General features: G+C 43.3%; 1 protein-coding gene across 1 annotated transcript in view; it reads right to left on the reverse strand.

Annotated features, from left to right (window-relative positions):
- SARDH (sarcosine dehydrogenase) overlaps positions 1-15,921 on the reverse strand; it is a 145,519-nt gene that overhangs the window by 79,123 nt on the left and 50,475 nt on the right. The window contains 5 exon segments of the mRNA XM_043989221.1: positions 5,221-5,235; positions 5,238-5,333; positions 6,939-7,077; positions 9,951-10,064; positions 13,077-13,160. Of these exon segments, the coding sequence (XP_043845156.1) occupies positions 5,221-5,235; positions 5,238-5,333; positions 6,939-7,077; positions 9,951-10,064; positions 13,077-13,160 (448 nt within the window).

Consider the following 15,921-nt stretch of genomic DNA (forward strand, 5'->3'; position numbering starts at 1 on the left):
AGGAAAAAATCTGACTCTCTGCAACATCTACCCTTAGGTCCCAATTCTGTTTCTTGTGGTCAATCAGCATAACCCCTTTTCCCAACAAAACACATTTATTAAGTTCCTTCTATATGCAAGGCACTTACATATTAGAAAGCCCTTCAAATAGTTGAAGGTTGCTTTTGGGTCCCCCCTAAGTCTTCTCTTCTCCAGGCTCAACATTCCCAGTGAGGCAGCTACATGGCCCAGTGTATAGAGCACTGACCCTGAATTTGAGAGAACCTGACTTCAAATCTGATCTCAAACACTTACAAGCTGTGTGACCCTAGGCAAGTCACTTAGCCCTAATTGCTGTAAACATCTGGGTCATCTCCAGTCATCCTGATGTATACCTTGCCAATGGACCAAGGTGGCTCTGGAGGACAGAGTAGAGTTGGTAACTTTGCATAACCCTCCCTCATTTAAATCCAATTCACTGCAGTCATGATATCACCCTGATATCATGGTCCTCTTTAAGAATGAAGGACAAGGGGGGCAGCTAGGTTGTGGCAGTGGGATAGAGCACCAGCCCTGGATTCAAGAGGACCTGAGTTCAAATCCAGCCTCAGACACTTGACACTTACTAGCTGTGTGGCCCTGGGCAAGTCACTTAACCCCCATTGCTCCACAAAAAAAAAAAAAGAAAGAATAAAGGACAAGGGGGCAGCTAGGTGGCGCAGTGGATAGAGCACCGGCCCTGGATTCAAGAAGACCTGAGTTCAAATCCAGCCTCAGACACTTAACACTTAATAGCTGTGTGACCCTGGGCAAATCACTTAAACCCCAATTGCCCCACACAAACACACATACACACACTCAAAGAATGAAGGACAAGGGGGCAGCTAGGTGGAGCAGTGGATAAAGCACTGACCCTGGATTCAGGAGGACCTAAGTTCCAAAGTCAGCCTCAGACACTTGACACTTACTAGCTGTGTGGCCCTGGGCAGGTCACTTAACCCCCATTGCTCCACAAAAAAAAAAAGAAAGAATAAAGGACAAGGGGGCAGCTAGGTGGCGCAGTGGATAGAGCACCGACCCTGGGATTCCAAGAGGACCTGAGTTCAAATCCAGCCTCAAACACTTAACACTTACTAGCTGTGTGACCCTGGGCAAATCACTTAACCCCCAATTGCCCCTCACACACACACACACACCACACGACACACACACACACACACACACAAAGAATGAAGGACAAGGGGGGGCCAGCTAGGGTGGAGCAGTGGATAAAGCACTGACCCTGGATTCAGGAGGACCTAAGTTCAAAGTCAGACCTCAGACACTTGACACTGACTAGCTGTGTGACCCTGGACAAGTCACTCAGCCCTCATTGCCCCACAAAAAAAAAGAACAAAGGACAAACAACATCAACAATATTCCCAGGTACTTTAAACAAATCTGGAATGGCATAATTTCTGGTCCTCTCCTCACTTGAGTTTGCCTTTCTATGGATATGACCCAATTCGACTATGTCCTTCCTAAATACTATGCCCAGGACTACATGCAATACTGCAGAGGGGTTCTGACCAGTGCAGAGGGATGTGGGACCATCTCTTCCTCTAACTAGAGCTTCTGACTCCTTGGGGGGGAGGGGGGGTGGCATGCTTAGAATGAACCTTTATAGATTAAGCCCAGATCTTGGAGTGAGGAACACTGAACACATAGGTGTTATCTAAAAAACTTGGCATCGTCCCTGTAATCACTGAAACTCCTATTCTACTGGGAGAAGAAGGCCCCACGGTGAGAAGGAAACAGTGGTACATTGCTTAAGCACCTACAAGTTCATGCTAGCAGGGTCAGAACAACAGAAATATGTGCCAACTTCCTCACCACGAAACAGTTTAATTTATTCTTAGGGTGCCAAGCTTCAGCACAAAACACTCTGAGAATCAATTAGCACATTTCCCTATCATCCAGTCAAGGAACTGTGCTCTTTCCCTGCTTGGTACCCAATAGACACGGGGGAAACCACTTTCAATCTCTAGGGCTCAGTTTTCCTTATCTGGAAAGTGAGGGAGATGATGGCCTGGATGACCTCTAAGTTTCTTTCTAGCTGCAAGCATTTCACGAGTCTATGAGCTTACTCAGCCTCACTGCTCTAACTCCCCATGCAGAAGGAGACATTTCTATGATAGTTCCCCAAACCCCAGAAGGGAGGCCATCATATTTTGTATTTCAGTGGTCAATAAGTACTCCTCTTGATTGCCCTTAACTCTGCACCCTCAGAACTCTGATTATCAGACTGTACTATGGCATAAAACCTTGAGAATCAGGGGCCTAGAGAGATTCTCTCTCTCTTTCTAAATAATAATAGACATTTTTTTTTTGTGGAGCAATGAGGGTTTAAGTGACTTGCCAGGGTCACACAGCTAGTAAGGTGTCAAGTGTCTGAAGCCAGATTTGAACTCAGGTACTCCTGAATCCAGGGCCGGTGCTCTATCCACTGCGCCACCTAGCTGCCCCAATAATAAACATTTTTATTTAAAGTTTTGAGTTCTAAATTTTATCCTTCCTTCGTCTCTTTGCCCCTCCCCCCTCCAAGGTTGGCAAGCAATTCAGATATAGGTTATACATATGTAATTATGTAAAATGTTTCATATTAGTCATTTTGTCCAACAGAACTCAAATAAAAGTAAAAAAAAAGGAAAGAAATGAAAAATAGCATGCTGCAGGTCTGCGTTCAGCCAATACCAATTCTTCCTTTGGAGATGGATAGTAAGCTTTATCATTAATCCTTTGGTATTAATCTGTTGGATCATTGTATTGCTGAGAATAGTTAAGCTATTCATGGTTCTTCAATCAAACAATATTGCTGTCCCTGTGCACAAGATTCTCTTAGTTTCTGCTCACTTCACTATATATACATCAGTTCATACAAGGTCTTTTCTAGGACTTTCTGAAATCATCCTGTTGTCATTTCTTATAGCACAGTAATATTCCATCACCATCACAATACCACAGCTTGTTTAACTATTCCCCAATTGATAGGCATTCCTTTGATTTTCAATTCTTAGCCCACATCAAAAAGAGCTGCTATGTTTTGTACAAATCTGTCTTTTCTCTTTTTGGAGATGTCTTGGGATATAAACGCTAGCAGTGGTATTGCTGCATCAAGGGTATGCACAGTTTCTATAGCCCTTTGGGCATAGTTCCAAATTGCTCTCCAGAAATGGTTGGATTCTCATCCTTACTCTAGCACTAAATCATAGTGACCAGTGACTTCTCCTCTCCCCTTACCACCTGTGAGATGAAGGCTTTGGGACCAGATAAACTGACAACAACCCTGCCCTCTCTAAGACTGTTCTAAGGTCCCTTGTTGCTCTGACTATCTATGTTCTAAGGCAGGATTCTGAACCATTTTTGTATCACGGACCCTTTTGCTATTAGGTTAAGCTTCTGAATCCCTACCAGAATGTATACATATACACACACGTAAATATAATTCACAATGAAAGAAAATGTTGAATTTCAGTTAGAAGTTTGTCAAATAAAAAGATTATTTTTTTCCATTCATGGACACTTGAAATCTGTCCCCAGGTCCCAGGGGAAAACCCTGCTCTGATGTCTCTCTCAGCTCTGATACACTATATTCCAAGGTCACTTTTTGCTCTGATATACTATGTTCTGACATTCTAGACTCTAAGGTGTCTTCCAGTTCTGCTGTTTTATGTTACAAAGTAACTTTTTGCTTTGATATGCTATGTTCTAACATTCTATTATCTAGGGTCTCTTCTATTCTGTGTTCCAAGGTCACTTTTTGCTCTGGGGGGCATTCTGTTTTTTCCAGTTCTGAAATTTTATGTTTCAGGATCACTTTTTGCTCTGATAGGTTTATGCCCTAACATTCTATGTACTAAGATATCCTCCAGATCTGACATTTTCTATTCCAAGGTAACTTTTTTGCTTTGACATTAGGCATTCTAACATTCTGTTCCAAGATCACTTCATGCTCCAACATTCTTTATTCTAAGGCCCTTTCCAGTGCTTTGATCCTATTCAATGTCACTTTGTAAGTGATCTTTGAGTCTCTTGATTGACTGGGCTCTGTCTCCCTCAGATGGACTTCAGACTGCTCTCAGAGAAAGACTGTCTTACTCCTTTTGTCCAGGTTTCAATGCCAACATCTATATGGAGATGAGTGCTGGAGAGGTGAGAGGAAGTGTATGGTATATGGATGACACCTCATAATGGCAGCATGACCTAGTTAGATAAAAGAGGGGAATCTACGTGGTAAAGAGCAGAATCAGGGCTAGAATCTAGCAACTCCAGAGTTACATGTAGGGAGATCTGGATGCCTCCACAGCTGTTGTACAATTCACACCATCTTCTGAAGGTTGTGAGTCTCCTCAGTATGGTCATCACAGTCTAAGTTAGAGTGGCACAATTAGAGCAACTTCCTTCTTCAATACACAGTGACTAGCTAATGGTGGCCTTCCTGTTAGAAAGCAACAATCCTGTCCATTTAGACTTTTCCAGTAGGGTAGGGGTGGATTAACTCTGAATCATCCCCCAATCCACTGGGAATGCTAAGTATTTCTATAACAGCAGCCAGATGAGGGCTGCCATTTGTGGTGAGGGAGCAGAGTAAATGAAGTCGACATTGACCCCTGGAGTTGGGGAGAGGGGGAATGGGAGAGGAGTAGTGGAGGCGGGGGATGAATAGAGCCCACAGAACCAGAGATTAAGAGCACAGGGAGCATAAATAGAGAGACCCCAAAGAGACTTAATTTGTCCAAGGTTACACAATTACAAGGTTACACAATTAGGTAGACCTGGGATGAAAGATTGTGAATTCATTACCATTGTATTCTGCCTGTGTAACCAGCCAACCACAGGCTCTCACAGGCTTCTTTTATAAAAAAACTAGCCCACAGTCAGGCCTCCTGTAAACCACAGGCACACTCAGAGATATAATCACTGAGTACTCACTACCCCTTTTGGGGAATCTGATCAAACCCTACTTTTACCCCACAATGAGGCCTCCAATTATGTCACACCCTGGCCACCCACCCACAGGTTAAACTGTATAATTACAGAGAGAAGAATTAGGCAAAGCCAGCTCCACAGGAGACTTCAGTTTTTAGATCTCATTGTCCCCAATTTAAAGACTCGGGTTTTTGAAATTAAACATTTGGGACCGCTTTGTTGTATCCTCTGAGGATTAGGCCACTGACACAATGTAACCTGGGTATAGTTTACCTTCAAATGAAGGGTGAGTGGAAAGGCCTCCGGATCCGGAGCTAGGCGGCTTACTGTCAGGTCACTCTCAGTGCCTCCCCGATGATTCAGCATGCAGGTGTACACTGTGGCGCCTGGGAAAAGAGGAATAGCCTTTTGGGGGGGGATGACTATATGTGAGATTGGTCCAGAGAGAGTTGGTGATGAGGCCATGGGTCACATATCATGTTTATGAGCTAGAGTTGAAAGAATGAGGAATAAAAAGGCTAAAAGTAACAAAAATAATATCTCCTCGGACAGACAGGGACCCCAGACTACAACCAATGGAGAAAAGGGCACATAACTCTGTGCTGCCAGATTCCTAAGGATACACAATAAATAATTCTAGTTCTTCATTCTAGTTTGGCCAATAGAAAGAGCCTCTTACCCCCATTATCCTTCCATAGGAAGCTGGCACCCTTTTCCCTTTTCCCAAGTATCTTGCTCAATTTCTATTTTTGAAAGTGGTCTAGATTCACTTAGAGCCTAGTACCTTCCTTCACCTTTTTTTATTCTGGTATCAAGCCAGTTTCACATGTCATAGAGGAGGTTGTAGGGGCTATTTTTCCATCTACATTAAGCCTAGAACTAGTTCTACCTTGAAACGTAAGAGGTTTAGGACACACATAGTGAGTGACTTTCCAGCACTGAGAAGATGCTGAATATTGAGAGAGTAACCTGAGGGGCACTATAGAGTATCTTACTTTGGGAATCCTAAAACACAGGACAGATTCCTAGTGAGATGGGTTGAGGTAAGCAGTTTAGAGATGCATCTAATTATCAGAACTAGAAGGACTAGTGCTGCTGCTTGTTACCTGTGTGACTTTGAGGGGTGGGGGGTGGGGGTTACACAGCTTCTCTGATCTTCAGTTTTGTTCTTTAAAATGCCAGAGAGGGAGCTGATGATCTATAAGGTCACTTCTTGTTAGTTCTGCTTCATAGTCCCTTGTCTGAGTGACCTGTTAGGGTCCCTTCCAGCTTTAAATCTATGACCTTAGGGATCATATTACCAAACCCATCACTAAAGAAATAAGGAAGATTGAGTGGGGAAAGGGAGTGGTGTGGAGGATTAAGATGGGGGGGGAGGGGGGGGGCTGACTTTCTCAAGAGTATAATGTGTAAGGGACAGAGCCAAGACTAGAACCACTAAGCAAAGCCATCTTCTTTCTACTCTTACCCAACTTGAAAACTTGAATCCACGATTGGACACAATAAATAGGGAAAATGTTCTTTAAAGAAATTGACATAAGCTTCCAATGCCTTCTCTCCTTACTTCCCTATAACCCCTTACTAAGGCCAGAAAAATTGACCATGAATCACTTAAGGTCTGTATTCTTGCATCCGGCCTCACTAGGACAGGGCTTATAGGCATAGCGAGTACCCAAGGCAGACCTTGTACACTTCAGGGGCTATAGAAGAGAGCCTCTCAAGAATCTCTGAGGCTGTTCAAGTCCCCTTTGCAAAAATGTAGCTCAAAGTCCTAGAACTGAAACATTTGGTAGACCAAGGCCTGGCAGCAGGTGGGGGTCAGGGGATCTAAGAACAGAAATTCATTCTAAAAAAAAAAAAAGAAATTCATTCTAACAATTATAAAAGATCACCAAATTCCCTTAGTTACACTTGCTTTCCATGGAAAAAAAAAAGAATCATGGGGGCAGCATGAGCAGTCCAGTTATCTGAGATTCTCCCCTCTCCCCTACCTGGGTGTTTGTGGACATCAGCTGAGAAGAGCCAGTCTGCAGCCTTCCTGGCTTCGGGCCCCACCAGATAGAATTTCCCAAAGTAGGACATGTCAAACACAGCCACCGCATCTCTGCAGGATAAACATTCCTTCTGGATCTACAAAGAACACAGTGGGGAGGAGAGGGTGCTTAATTCCTCTTCTTTAACAGAAATTCTTGCAAGGGAAAAATAAAAAGTTCTTTGAGAAGGAATGGAAACAAAGGAGAATTAATAATAACTCACATTTCTATAGCACTTGAAGGTTTACAAAGCCTTTTCCTGACGTTAGCGCCGTCAAGTGCATGGTGGAAGTATTCTTACCCCCATTTTACAGAAGGAAACAGATTTAGAGAGGCTGAAGGTGTTGTGATCAGAGATCCAAACAAACTTACATTAGGCTGTCACTACCATTCTTTCTCTCTCAAACTGTGCTTTCAGTTAGTTATTCTCCTGTTCAGGAACTTACCACAATGCATGCCTACTGAAGATAGCATCAATCTGAACTCCTCTGCCTGATATTCGTAACCTCACACCCCAGCCGACCTCTCCAAATGTATGTCTTCCTGTTCCCAACCATGCACTATCCCCTTGCCCTGATCAGACCAATCTTCTCACTATGCATAGACATACCCGGCTTATTTGTCTTTTTGCCAAACTGTTCTGCCTAGCTGGAATGCCCTCCTCCTATCTCTCTTCCCATCCAAATCTTGCCCACCCCTGCAGAGGCATCCTCTGGTGCTTTCCCTACAAAACCTCTCTCTACAAGATCCTTCCCTTGGTAATCTGGCACTAGACCACACACTGTTCTTTGTTTCTTTTTGTGTAATCTTATTTTTGCAATAGTTGAAACACCCCAAGAAGTGAACACTATGCTCTCTATTCCTTTGTATCCTTCATGGCATTAGCACAAGACCAGGCACATAGTAGGTGCTTTAAAAATACTGCATGAATTGTCCCTGTATACATTTTTGATTCAATTTTATTTTATTTTCAGTTCTAAATTCTCTCCCACTCTTCACCCCTTATCCACCCATGAGAAGGGCAACAAAAAACAAAACTCCAGTATATATTTTTCTATACACTTGGGTTTTTTTTAGCATATCATCTCCCCATTCGAATGTGATCACCTTGAGGACAGAGGCTGTGTTTTTGTGCTTAGCACAGTGCCTTGCACATAGTAAAGCACCTAATAAGTGCTTGTTGGCTGACTGAAAGGGTGATAAAGCTTCATTCTTTGGTCTAAACCCTTTTGCTTTGAGATGTAGAAACTCATCACCAAAAAAACATCCATTGAGGCTTCTTCTGCACTTGTGCTTCTTAGCTCCAGAAAGATGATTGCTGGGAAATCTCCAAAGTGTGAGCAATAGTATTTTTCATACTTTGAGGAACTTTTCAGACTCCTTAGTGGAGACTGAATCAAAAGCAAACTGGCGTTGGCTCTGAACTCCAACACAATCAGGGATAAGTGCCTCTAACATGCTTGATCAGCCTCGGTACCCTGGATGAGAGTCAGTCTTCTCCAGTCACTTTCCCTGGCCCATGGGCCCCCTCTGCCCACAGTGACTAAAGTTGTGGAAAGGAAATGACTCAAAGAATCACAAAGCTAAGAAACATTAAAATTGCTATGTTATTTAAAATGCAAGCTGTTGGGGCAGCTAGGTGGTGCAGTGGATAGAGTTCCAGCGCTGCACCTGAGCGCAAATCTAGACTGACACTTACTGGCTGTGTGACCCTGGATAAGTCACTTAACCTTGATTGCCTCCCCCCCCCCCAAAAGCCTATAAGATGTTAAAGTTGGAAAGGGACTTTGGAGCTCCCTCTCCTTGTACAGATGGAGAGGAACTGACTTGTCCACATGGTCATGCATCTAATTTGTGGCAGAGCAGTACTATCCCTCAAGCACACGTTGGTGCCTTCCCACTTCTATGGCCTCAATTGTATTGCTTACTGTTCTTAGTGCTAATTCGCTCCCTACCCTTCTAATCCCAGATGAACCTTCCCCATCCTTTAACCTAGCCATCTCTTCATTGTTGGGATACAAATGCCTACTACGTTCATTTAATTCCTCATTCTTTGAAAAAGAATTTTTATTGCAAAAATAAGAGTTGAGGGAAATGATATGACTAACTTAGTCCTTTGTTATTGTTGTTGTTCAGTCTTGACCCCATTGGGGGTTTTCTTGGCAAAGATACTGGAGTGGTTTGCCATTTCCTTCTCTAGCTCATTTTACAGATGAGGAAACTGAGGCCAACAGGATTAAGTGACTTGTCTAGAGTCACACAGCTCTAAGTACCTAAGGTTAGATTTGAACTTGTGGAGAGGAGTCTTCCTGATTCCAGGCCCAACACTCTATCTACTGTGCCACCCAGCTGCCTAGGTGTCCTAGACTTGTCCAAGAACATAATGTGTCACCTGCTACTCTCCCCTCTACCCTGAACTTGATCAGAGATGCCCATAGGGACAGAATAGAGTTAAGCATGATTCTATTCTTCTTTGAGGAAAAAGTATGTCTTGTGTTCTGACCAAGTGTTCAGAGGTACTCCAGGTGATACTGAGAACCATTTCCTTCTACCAAGGGGGATAGTTTGCTAGAGGAAAAAAATGCTATATTTCTCCTTAAAAGGGAAAAAGAACCATACAAAGAATAGTGTGGGGTTGAGGGGCTGGGAAAATCCTCATGTGAATGTGGTTGCTAATAGGAACCAAGCTCCTGAGTATCTCTGGCACCATGCCTTTCAGGTGGTCAACAAACATTTCTTTACAAAGAACTGAGAAAGGGACAGCTAGGTGGTGTAGTGGATAGAGCACTGGCCTTGGATTCAGGAGGACCTGAGTTCAAATCCTGACTCAGACACTTGACACTTACTAGCTGTGTGACCCTGGGCAAGTCACTTAACCCTCATTACCCTGCAACAAACAAACAAAAAAACCAAAGAACTGAGAAAACCCAGCTTGCCTGAACAGCCTCTAACTTGTCTTTTTTTACTCACAATGTCATGATGAGGGGGGAAATCGAAGGTGTACTCATCGCCAAGCACTCTGTTGTACTTGTAGTCTTCGTGGGGCTGATGCTCATATGCCCCGTAATAGTCATAAGGGAGGATCTGGGAAGAGAAGAGAGGTGAGGATTCTGGATTAAGAGTGGAGACGGAGCCCGGTGAATGAGATAACAGCAGTGAGTCTGTCTGTTTTTCTTGCACACCCAGCCACCTGAGCAATCCTTGGCCTTTCTGTGTTCTCTCTTTTTGGCCTCTGTTCAAGCTCTGATGTCTCCATCTCACTTCCAATATCTGCTAATGAAGTTCTTTGTCCCTTGTTGATGCTTCCCTAATTCCCATGCTCATTTTACCAGCCATGTTTGAGCCAAGCCAATTCTCACACTAGCGAAGCTGCCAAACCCTTCAGTGATCTCACCTCCAATTTCAGCCGCAGTGCCACAGGTGCAAGCTGAAGATGAAACTGCAACTCACTAAAGGTTCTGCTGCCTATACAAAACGTGCCCCCAGACTCCAGGGGCTCAGAAGTGGGCCTCTACACGGAGTCCCTTCTCTTTAAAGGAAGAGTCGGCCTTGAGTATTCTGCTAACAGCATGCATTTTGTACATGAGGCAGAAATGATGGCATTTGGGGCATTGGTCAGCAAGTGGGAGACATTGTGGAGATCACTGGCCTTCTGGGTAACAGCATCCTACCACACAGGCAGGGGGCCTTCAAGGAGGCATGTGTTGGCAGACTCCCTCTTGCTCTGCTAAGAAGGATGTTCTGGAAAGGGTTGCCTGGTATAGTGCAAAGAGTAGGGAACTGGGAGCCACACCTGTACCCTAGGCCCAACTCTGCTTTGACCTCTCAAGGTCTATGTTTCCTTCCCAGCAAAATAAGGTTGAATTAGATATCTCTGGACTCTTTATTGCTCGAAAAGTCTATTTTTCTCTCAATTCTGTATCGTTCAAAGGTCTCTGATAACCATCCCCAGGTTTTTAGGAACTAGATTTCATGATATTCTTATCATGAAGGCATGGCATGGAAATAACATACAGCCCTGGGCTTGGAATCAAAAGACCTGGGTTCGAATCTCAGATCTGCCACCTGATAGCTGTTTGACTTTTGGCAAGCCACTTCATTTCTCTATCCTCATCTATAAAATGAAGACACTGGACTACACAGGAGTTTTTAACCTGATGTTGGTGAACTTTTTAAAAATATATATAGCTGGGGGCAGCTAGATGGCACAGTGGATAAAGCACTGGCCCAGGATTCAGGAGTACCTGAGTTCAAATCCGACTTCAGACACTTAACACTTACTAACTGTGTGAACCTGGGCAAGTCACTTAACCCCAATTGCCTCACCCCAAAAAAAATTTTTTTAATATATGTATAGGTAGATAGATAACTATTTCAATATAATTGGCATTCTTTGCAATCCCATATAGGTTTTATGCATTTTAAATAGAATTCTGACCAAGTCTGACTTTTCCCAGACTGTCAAAGGGGTCCACACACCACACAACAAGGAAGAAAACAGGCGTTTTATGAAGTGCCTACTAAGGTGCCAGGCACTATATCATCTCATTTGATCCTCACAACAATCCTGTGAGGTAGGTGCTATTATTATCTCCATTCTACAGTTAAGAAAACTGAAGCAGAAGGAGATTAAGTGACTTGCTCAGGGTCACACAACTGGTAAGTGTTTGAGGCTAGATGTGAACTCAGCTCTTCCTGACTCCAAACCCAGGGCTCTATTTGTGTGTGTGTGTGTGTGTGTGTGTGTGTGTGTGTGTGTGTGTGTGTGTGTGTGTGTGTGGCAGTTGGGGTTAAGTGACTTGCCCATGGTCACACAGCTAGGAAATGTCAAGTGTCTGAGGCCAGATTTGAACTCAGGTCCTCCTGACTCCAGGGGTCAGTGCTCTATCCACTGCACCACCTAACTGCCCCAAGGGCTCTATCTCAACAAAAGGTTAAGAACTCCTAGACTGGACACTTTTTTGAGGCCCTTATAATTCTGTGAATAATGAATAATACATTAAAATGTATAAATGAAGGAGCTATAATTTTGTCAGTGTTGGTCACATTCCATTTGTGTGACTCTTTGTGACTCTATTGGGGTTTTCTTTGCAAAGACTGGAGTAGCTTGCCATTTCCTTCTCTAGCTCATTTTACAGATGAGGAAACTGAGGCAAAGAGGGCTAAGTGACTTGCTCAGGGTCACATAGCTAGTAAGGGTCTGAGGTAGAATTTGAACTTGGGTCTTCCTGACTTGAGTCCTGCATCCACTGTGCCACAATGTTGGGAACCACCAAAGGAGATTAACAGCCCATGTATAACTTAACACAATGCCTGGCACATAGTAGGCACTTAATGTTTATTGATTGACTGAAACTTTGAGGTCCAAAGTCCAGCTAGAAGGTAAATGACTTGCTCAGAGCCACACAGTTAGTGTCAGTGAGCCCAGCACTTTATCCATTATGCCATATTAGCTCAGCTTTTAATTACGCTGAACTAAAGATTATTTTAGGTATTTTGACAGCCCCCCTTTCAACAGATGGAAAATGATAACATTTATATAACCCTCTATAGTTTTCAAAGCACTTTCTGCAAATGTTAACTCAACTCAGCACATAATATCACCTGTGTGAGATAAGGGGCTAGAGCTGGGGGATCTTTGGTTTCATTTTACAAGTCATGGGACCATAAATTTGAAAACTGGAAGGGCTCTTAAAAGTCATCAGGGGAGCAGTTAGGTGGCGAAGTGGATAAAGCACTGGCCTTGGATTCAGGAGGACCTGAGTTCAAATGCAGCCTCAGACACTTGACACTTAACCAGCTGTATGACCCTGGGCAAGTCACTTAACCCTCATTGCCCTGAAAAAAAAAAGCATCTGGACTAACCCCTCTATTTTAAAGATAAGGATTTCAAAGTCACAGGGTAGTAAGTGAGGAAGTTGGGATTTGACCCTGACAGAGGTGATATGGCAGGCAGGTGAGGGATATATTGGGGGAGGGAGGAAGAAAGGTTCTTATCACACTAGACTGAAGGCAGTGGGCACCGCAGCAGTCAGCAGAGTATGGGGTATCTCTGGTTAGCGTGAATGAATTGTCAAACTTTGTAGCTCTACTTACGGGAGCTGGTCCCTGTGGGTGGAACCATCCAGGTCTCTCCCAGCCATGCCTCTCCTTGAACACACACCCTTGCTGGAGGAGCTCCTTGAGAGAAAGAGGAAAAGGGAGATGAGAGTAAGGGGTCTTTCCCATCTGGCCCATTTAATAACCAGTTATGGAGTGACAAAATGACAAAACCAGAAGAGGACCCAGAGGCTATCTAGCTCAACCATCCTTGCTTTACAGTTAGAGGAAACTGAGGTACAGAGATATGAAATGATTGGATCAGTTCACAATTCCACCAACAATGAATTAGTGTCCTAATTTTAAGGGGTAAAACAGAAAAAAAGAGAAATCTACATGATAACTTTATTATATATTTAGAAGAAATAACAAGTTGTACATGATAGATTCACAATTTCTGTGTAATCATCTTTTTATTAGACTATGTTATAGAAGTGTTTGTTTATTCCATGAATTTTAAAAAGTTTTTTTTTAATTAAAAAAAAATAGGGGCAGCTAGGTGGTACATTGGATAAAGTACTTGCCCTGGATCAGGAGGACCTGAATTCAAATCCAGCCTCAGACACTTGACACGTTCTAGCTGTGTGACCCTGGGCAAGTCACTTAACCCTCATTGCCCCACGAAAAGAAGAATGAAATGAAAAGAAATGAAAAGAAAATGAAATGAAATGAAATGAAATGAAATGAAATGAAATGAAATGAAATGAAATGAAATGAAATGAAATGAAATGAAATGAAATGAAATGACTAGCCAAGGTCATACAGTAAGCTAGGGGCATCTCTAGGAGTAGGACCCAGGATTCTTGACTTCCAGTTTAATGCTTTTTCTGACTGGGGCTGCCAAAGACAAACTTGACCCTGTTCTGCTTTATTCTGAAGGACCTCCAGAACAGGAGGTAGGACTGGGGATCTTTACTATATTGGGAAAGGTGTCAAGTATGTGGATTCTAAATGGATTTTATTCCATCACTACTTCAGGGCAGTCCTCTGGAATGACTGACGGTGCTGGGTTTTCTTAGGGAGCTGTGGCCATGTCTTTATGTTCCAATTTGCATCCACCTCTAATAACAATCCAAATCTTGGGAGCATGTGTGTTCAGCAGAGTTTTCTAGAGGAAGATTTCATTTCCTTAAGGAATAAACTGCATCACTGTACATGATCAAAGTCTCTTCCTGCACATCTAGAGATTTATGTTAAGAAGTTGATCCATATGCTCACAACCACAGAAAATTAGGGCTGGAAAGGACCTTAGAACAAAGAATGTCAGGGCCTTGGAATATAGAAAGTCAGAGATGGAAAAGACCATAAAACACAGAACATCAGAAGTGGGAAGCATCTTAGAACACAGAATGTCAGAACTGGGAAGGGCATTAAAACACAGAATGATAGAGCTAGAAGTCACCTTAGAACAGAATGTCAGAACTCGGAAAAGCCCTAGGACACAGAATGTCAGAGCTTGGAAAGGCCCTAGAACACAGAATTTCAGAGCTGGGAAGGGCCTTAGAACACACAATGTTAGAGTTGGAAGGGACTTTAAAATATAGAATGTCTGAGCTGGGAAGGGAGAGACCTTAGAACTCAGAATGTCAGAACTGGGAGGGGCTTTAGAATATGGAATGTCAGAGGTGGAAAGGGCCTTAAAACAGGTTAGAGCCAGAAGGAACTTTAAAGCTGAACTAATACAGGGGAATATTTAAAATGAACCATGGACTTGGATGGGGGTGATTAGGAGGTAGAAACTGGAATTTATATTTTTTGCTAAATTCTAACTGAAATTTAGCACTTCTTGTAATAATGAGTGTTTAAAATGTGCTATTCAGGGGCAGGTAGATGGCGCAGTGGATAGAGCACCAGCCCTGGATTCAGGAGTACCTGAGTTCAAATCCAGCCTCAGACACTTAACACTTACTAGCTGTGTGACCCTGGGCAAGTCACTTAACCCCAATTGCCCTGCCAAAAAAAAAAAAAAAAGTGCTATTCAGATAAGGGATCCATGGCACACAAAAAGGTTAAGGACCCCTGATCTAGTTCAACTCTCTCATTTGACAGAGAAAAAAGCCAAGGTCAAACACAGGGCGAGAAGCAGATCTGAGGCTTGAACCCAGGATTCCAAATGTTCTTGCCACTGCACTGTGACTGTTCTTTTGAGAACAAGGTAAAGGGCTATGGAGCCCACAGAGTGGAGGTGGGGGGCCGAAGGGGGCTGTATATAAAAAGCAATTTCACTTGGCAGGGATCCTAGGCTATATTTCATTCAAAGAAGTATAAGTTAAAGGGATGTGGGGATACAGAGCACTACTAGTCCTAGGGGTCAGAGGACCTGGTTTTACATTCTGAGTAAATATTTATTCCCTGTATCATCCTGGGCATGTCATTTCACCTCTTATGATGCCGGTTTCCCCATCTGTAAAATGAAGGGAATAAAGGGGGGTCTTGGACTAAATTCCCAGAGTCATAGAAGCATAGAGGGGGTATGGACCTCAAAGGCCATTTAGTCCAACCTGTAACTGACAAAGATTTCTCTCTAGCAAGTGGCTACTAGGCCTCCCCGTGAAGGCCTTCAGTGAAGGGTTGGACTTAGAATTTCTTGAGGCAGCTCATTCCACTTTTGAACAGCTGTAATATTTAGGAGGGTAGCTAGGTAATACAGTGGATAGAGGAGGGCCTGGAGTCAGAAAGACCTGAGTTCAAATTTGGCCTCAGACACTTACGAGCTGTGTGGCCCTGAGCAAGTCACTTCCCCTTATTTGCCTCAGTTTCTTCATCTGTAAAATGAGCTGGAGAAGGAAATAACAAACCATTCTAGTATCTTTGCTAAGAAAACCCCAAATGGGGTCATGAA

Source organism: Dromiciops gliroides, chromosome 2 (assembly GCF_019393635.1).
Source record: "Dromiciops gliroides isolate mDroGli1 chromosome 2, mDroGli1.pri, whole genome shotgun sequence".
NCBI classification, from domain to species: Eukaryota; Metazoa; Chordata; class Mammalia; order Microbiotheria; family Microbiotheriidae; genus Dromiciops; species Dromiciops gliroides.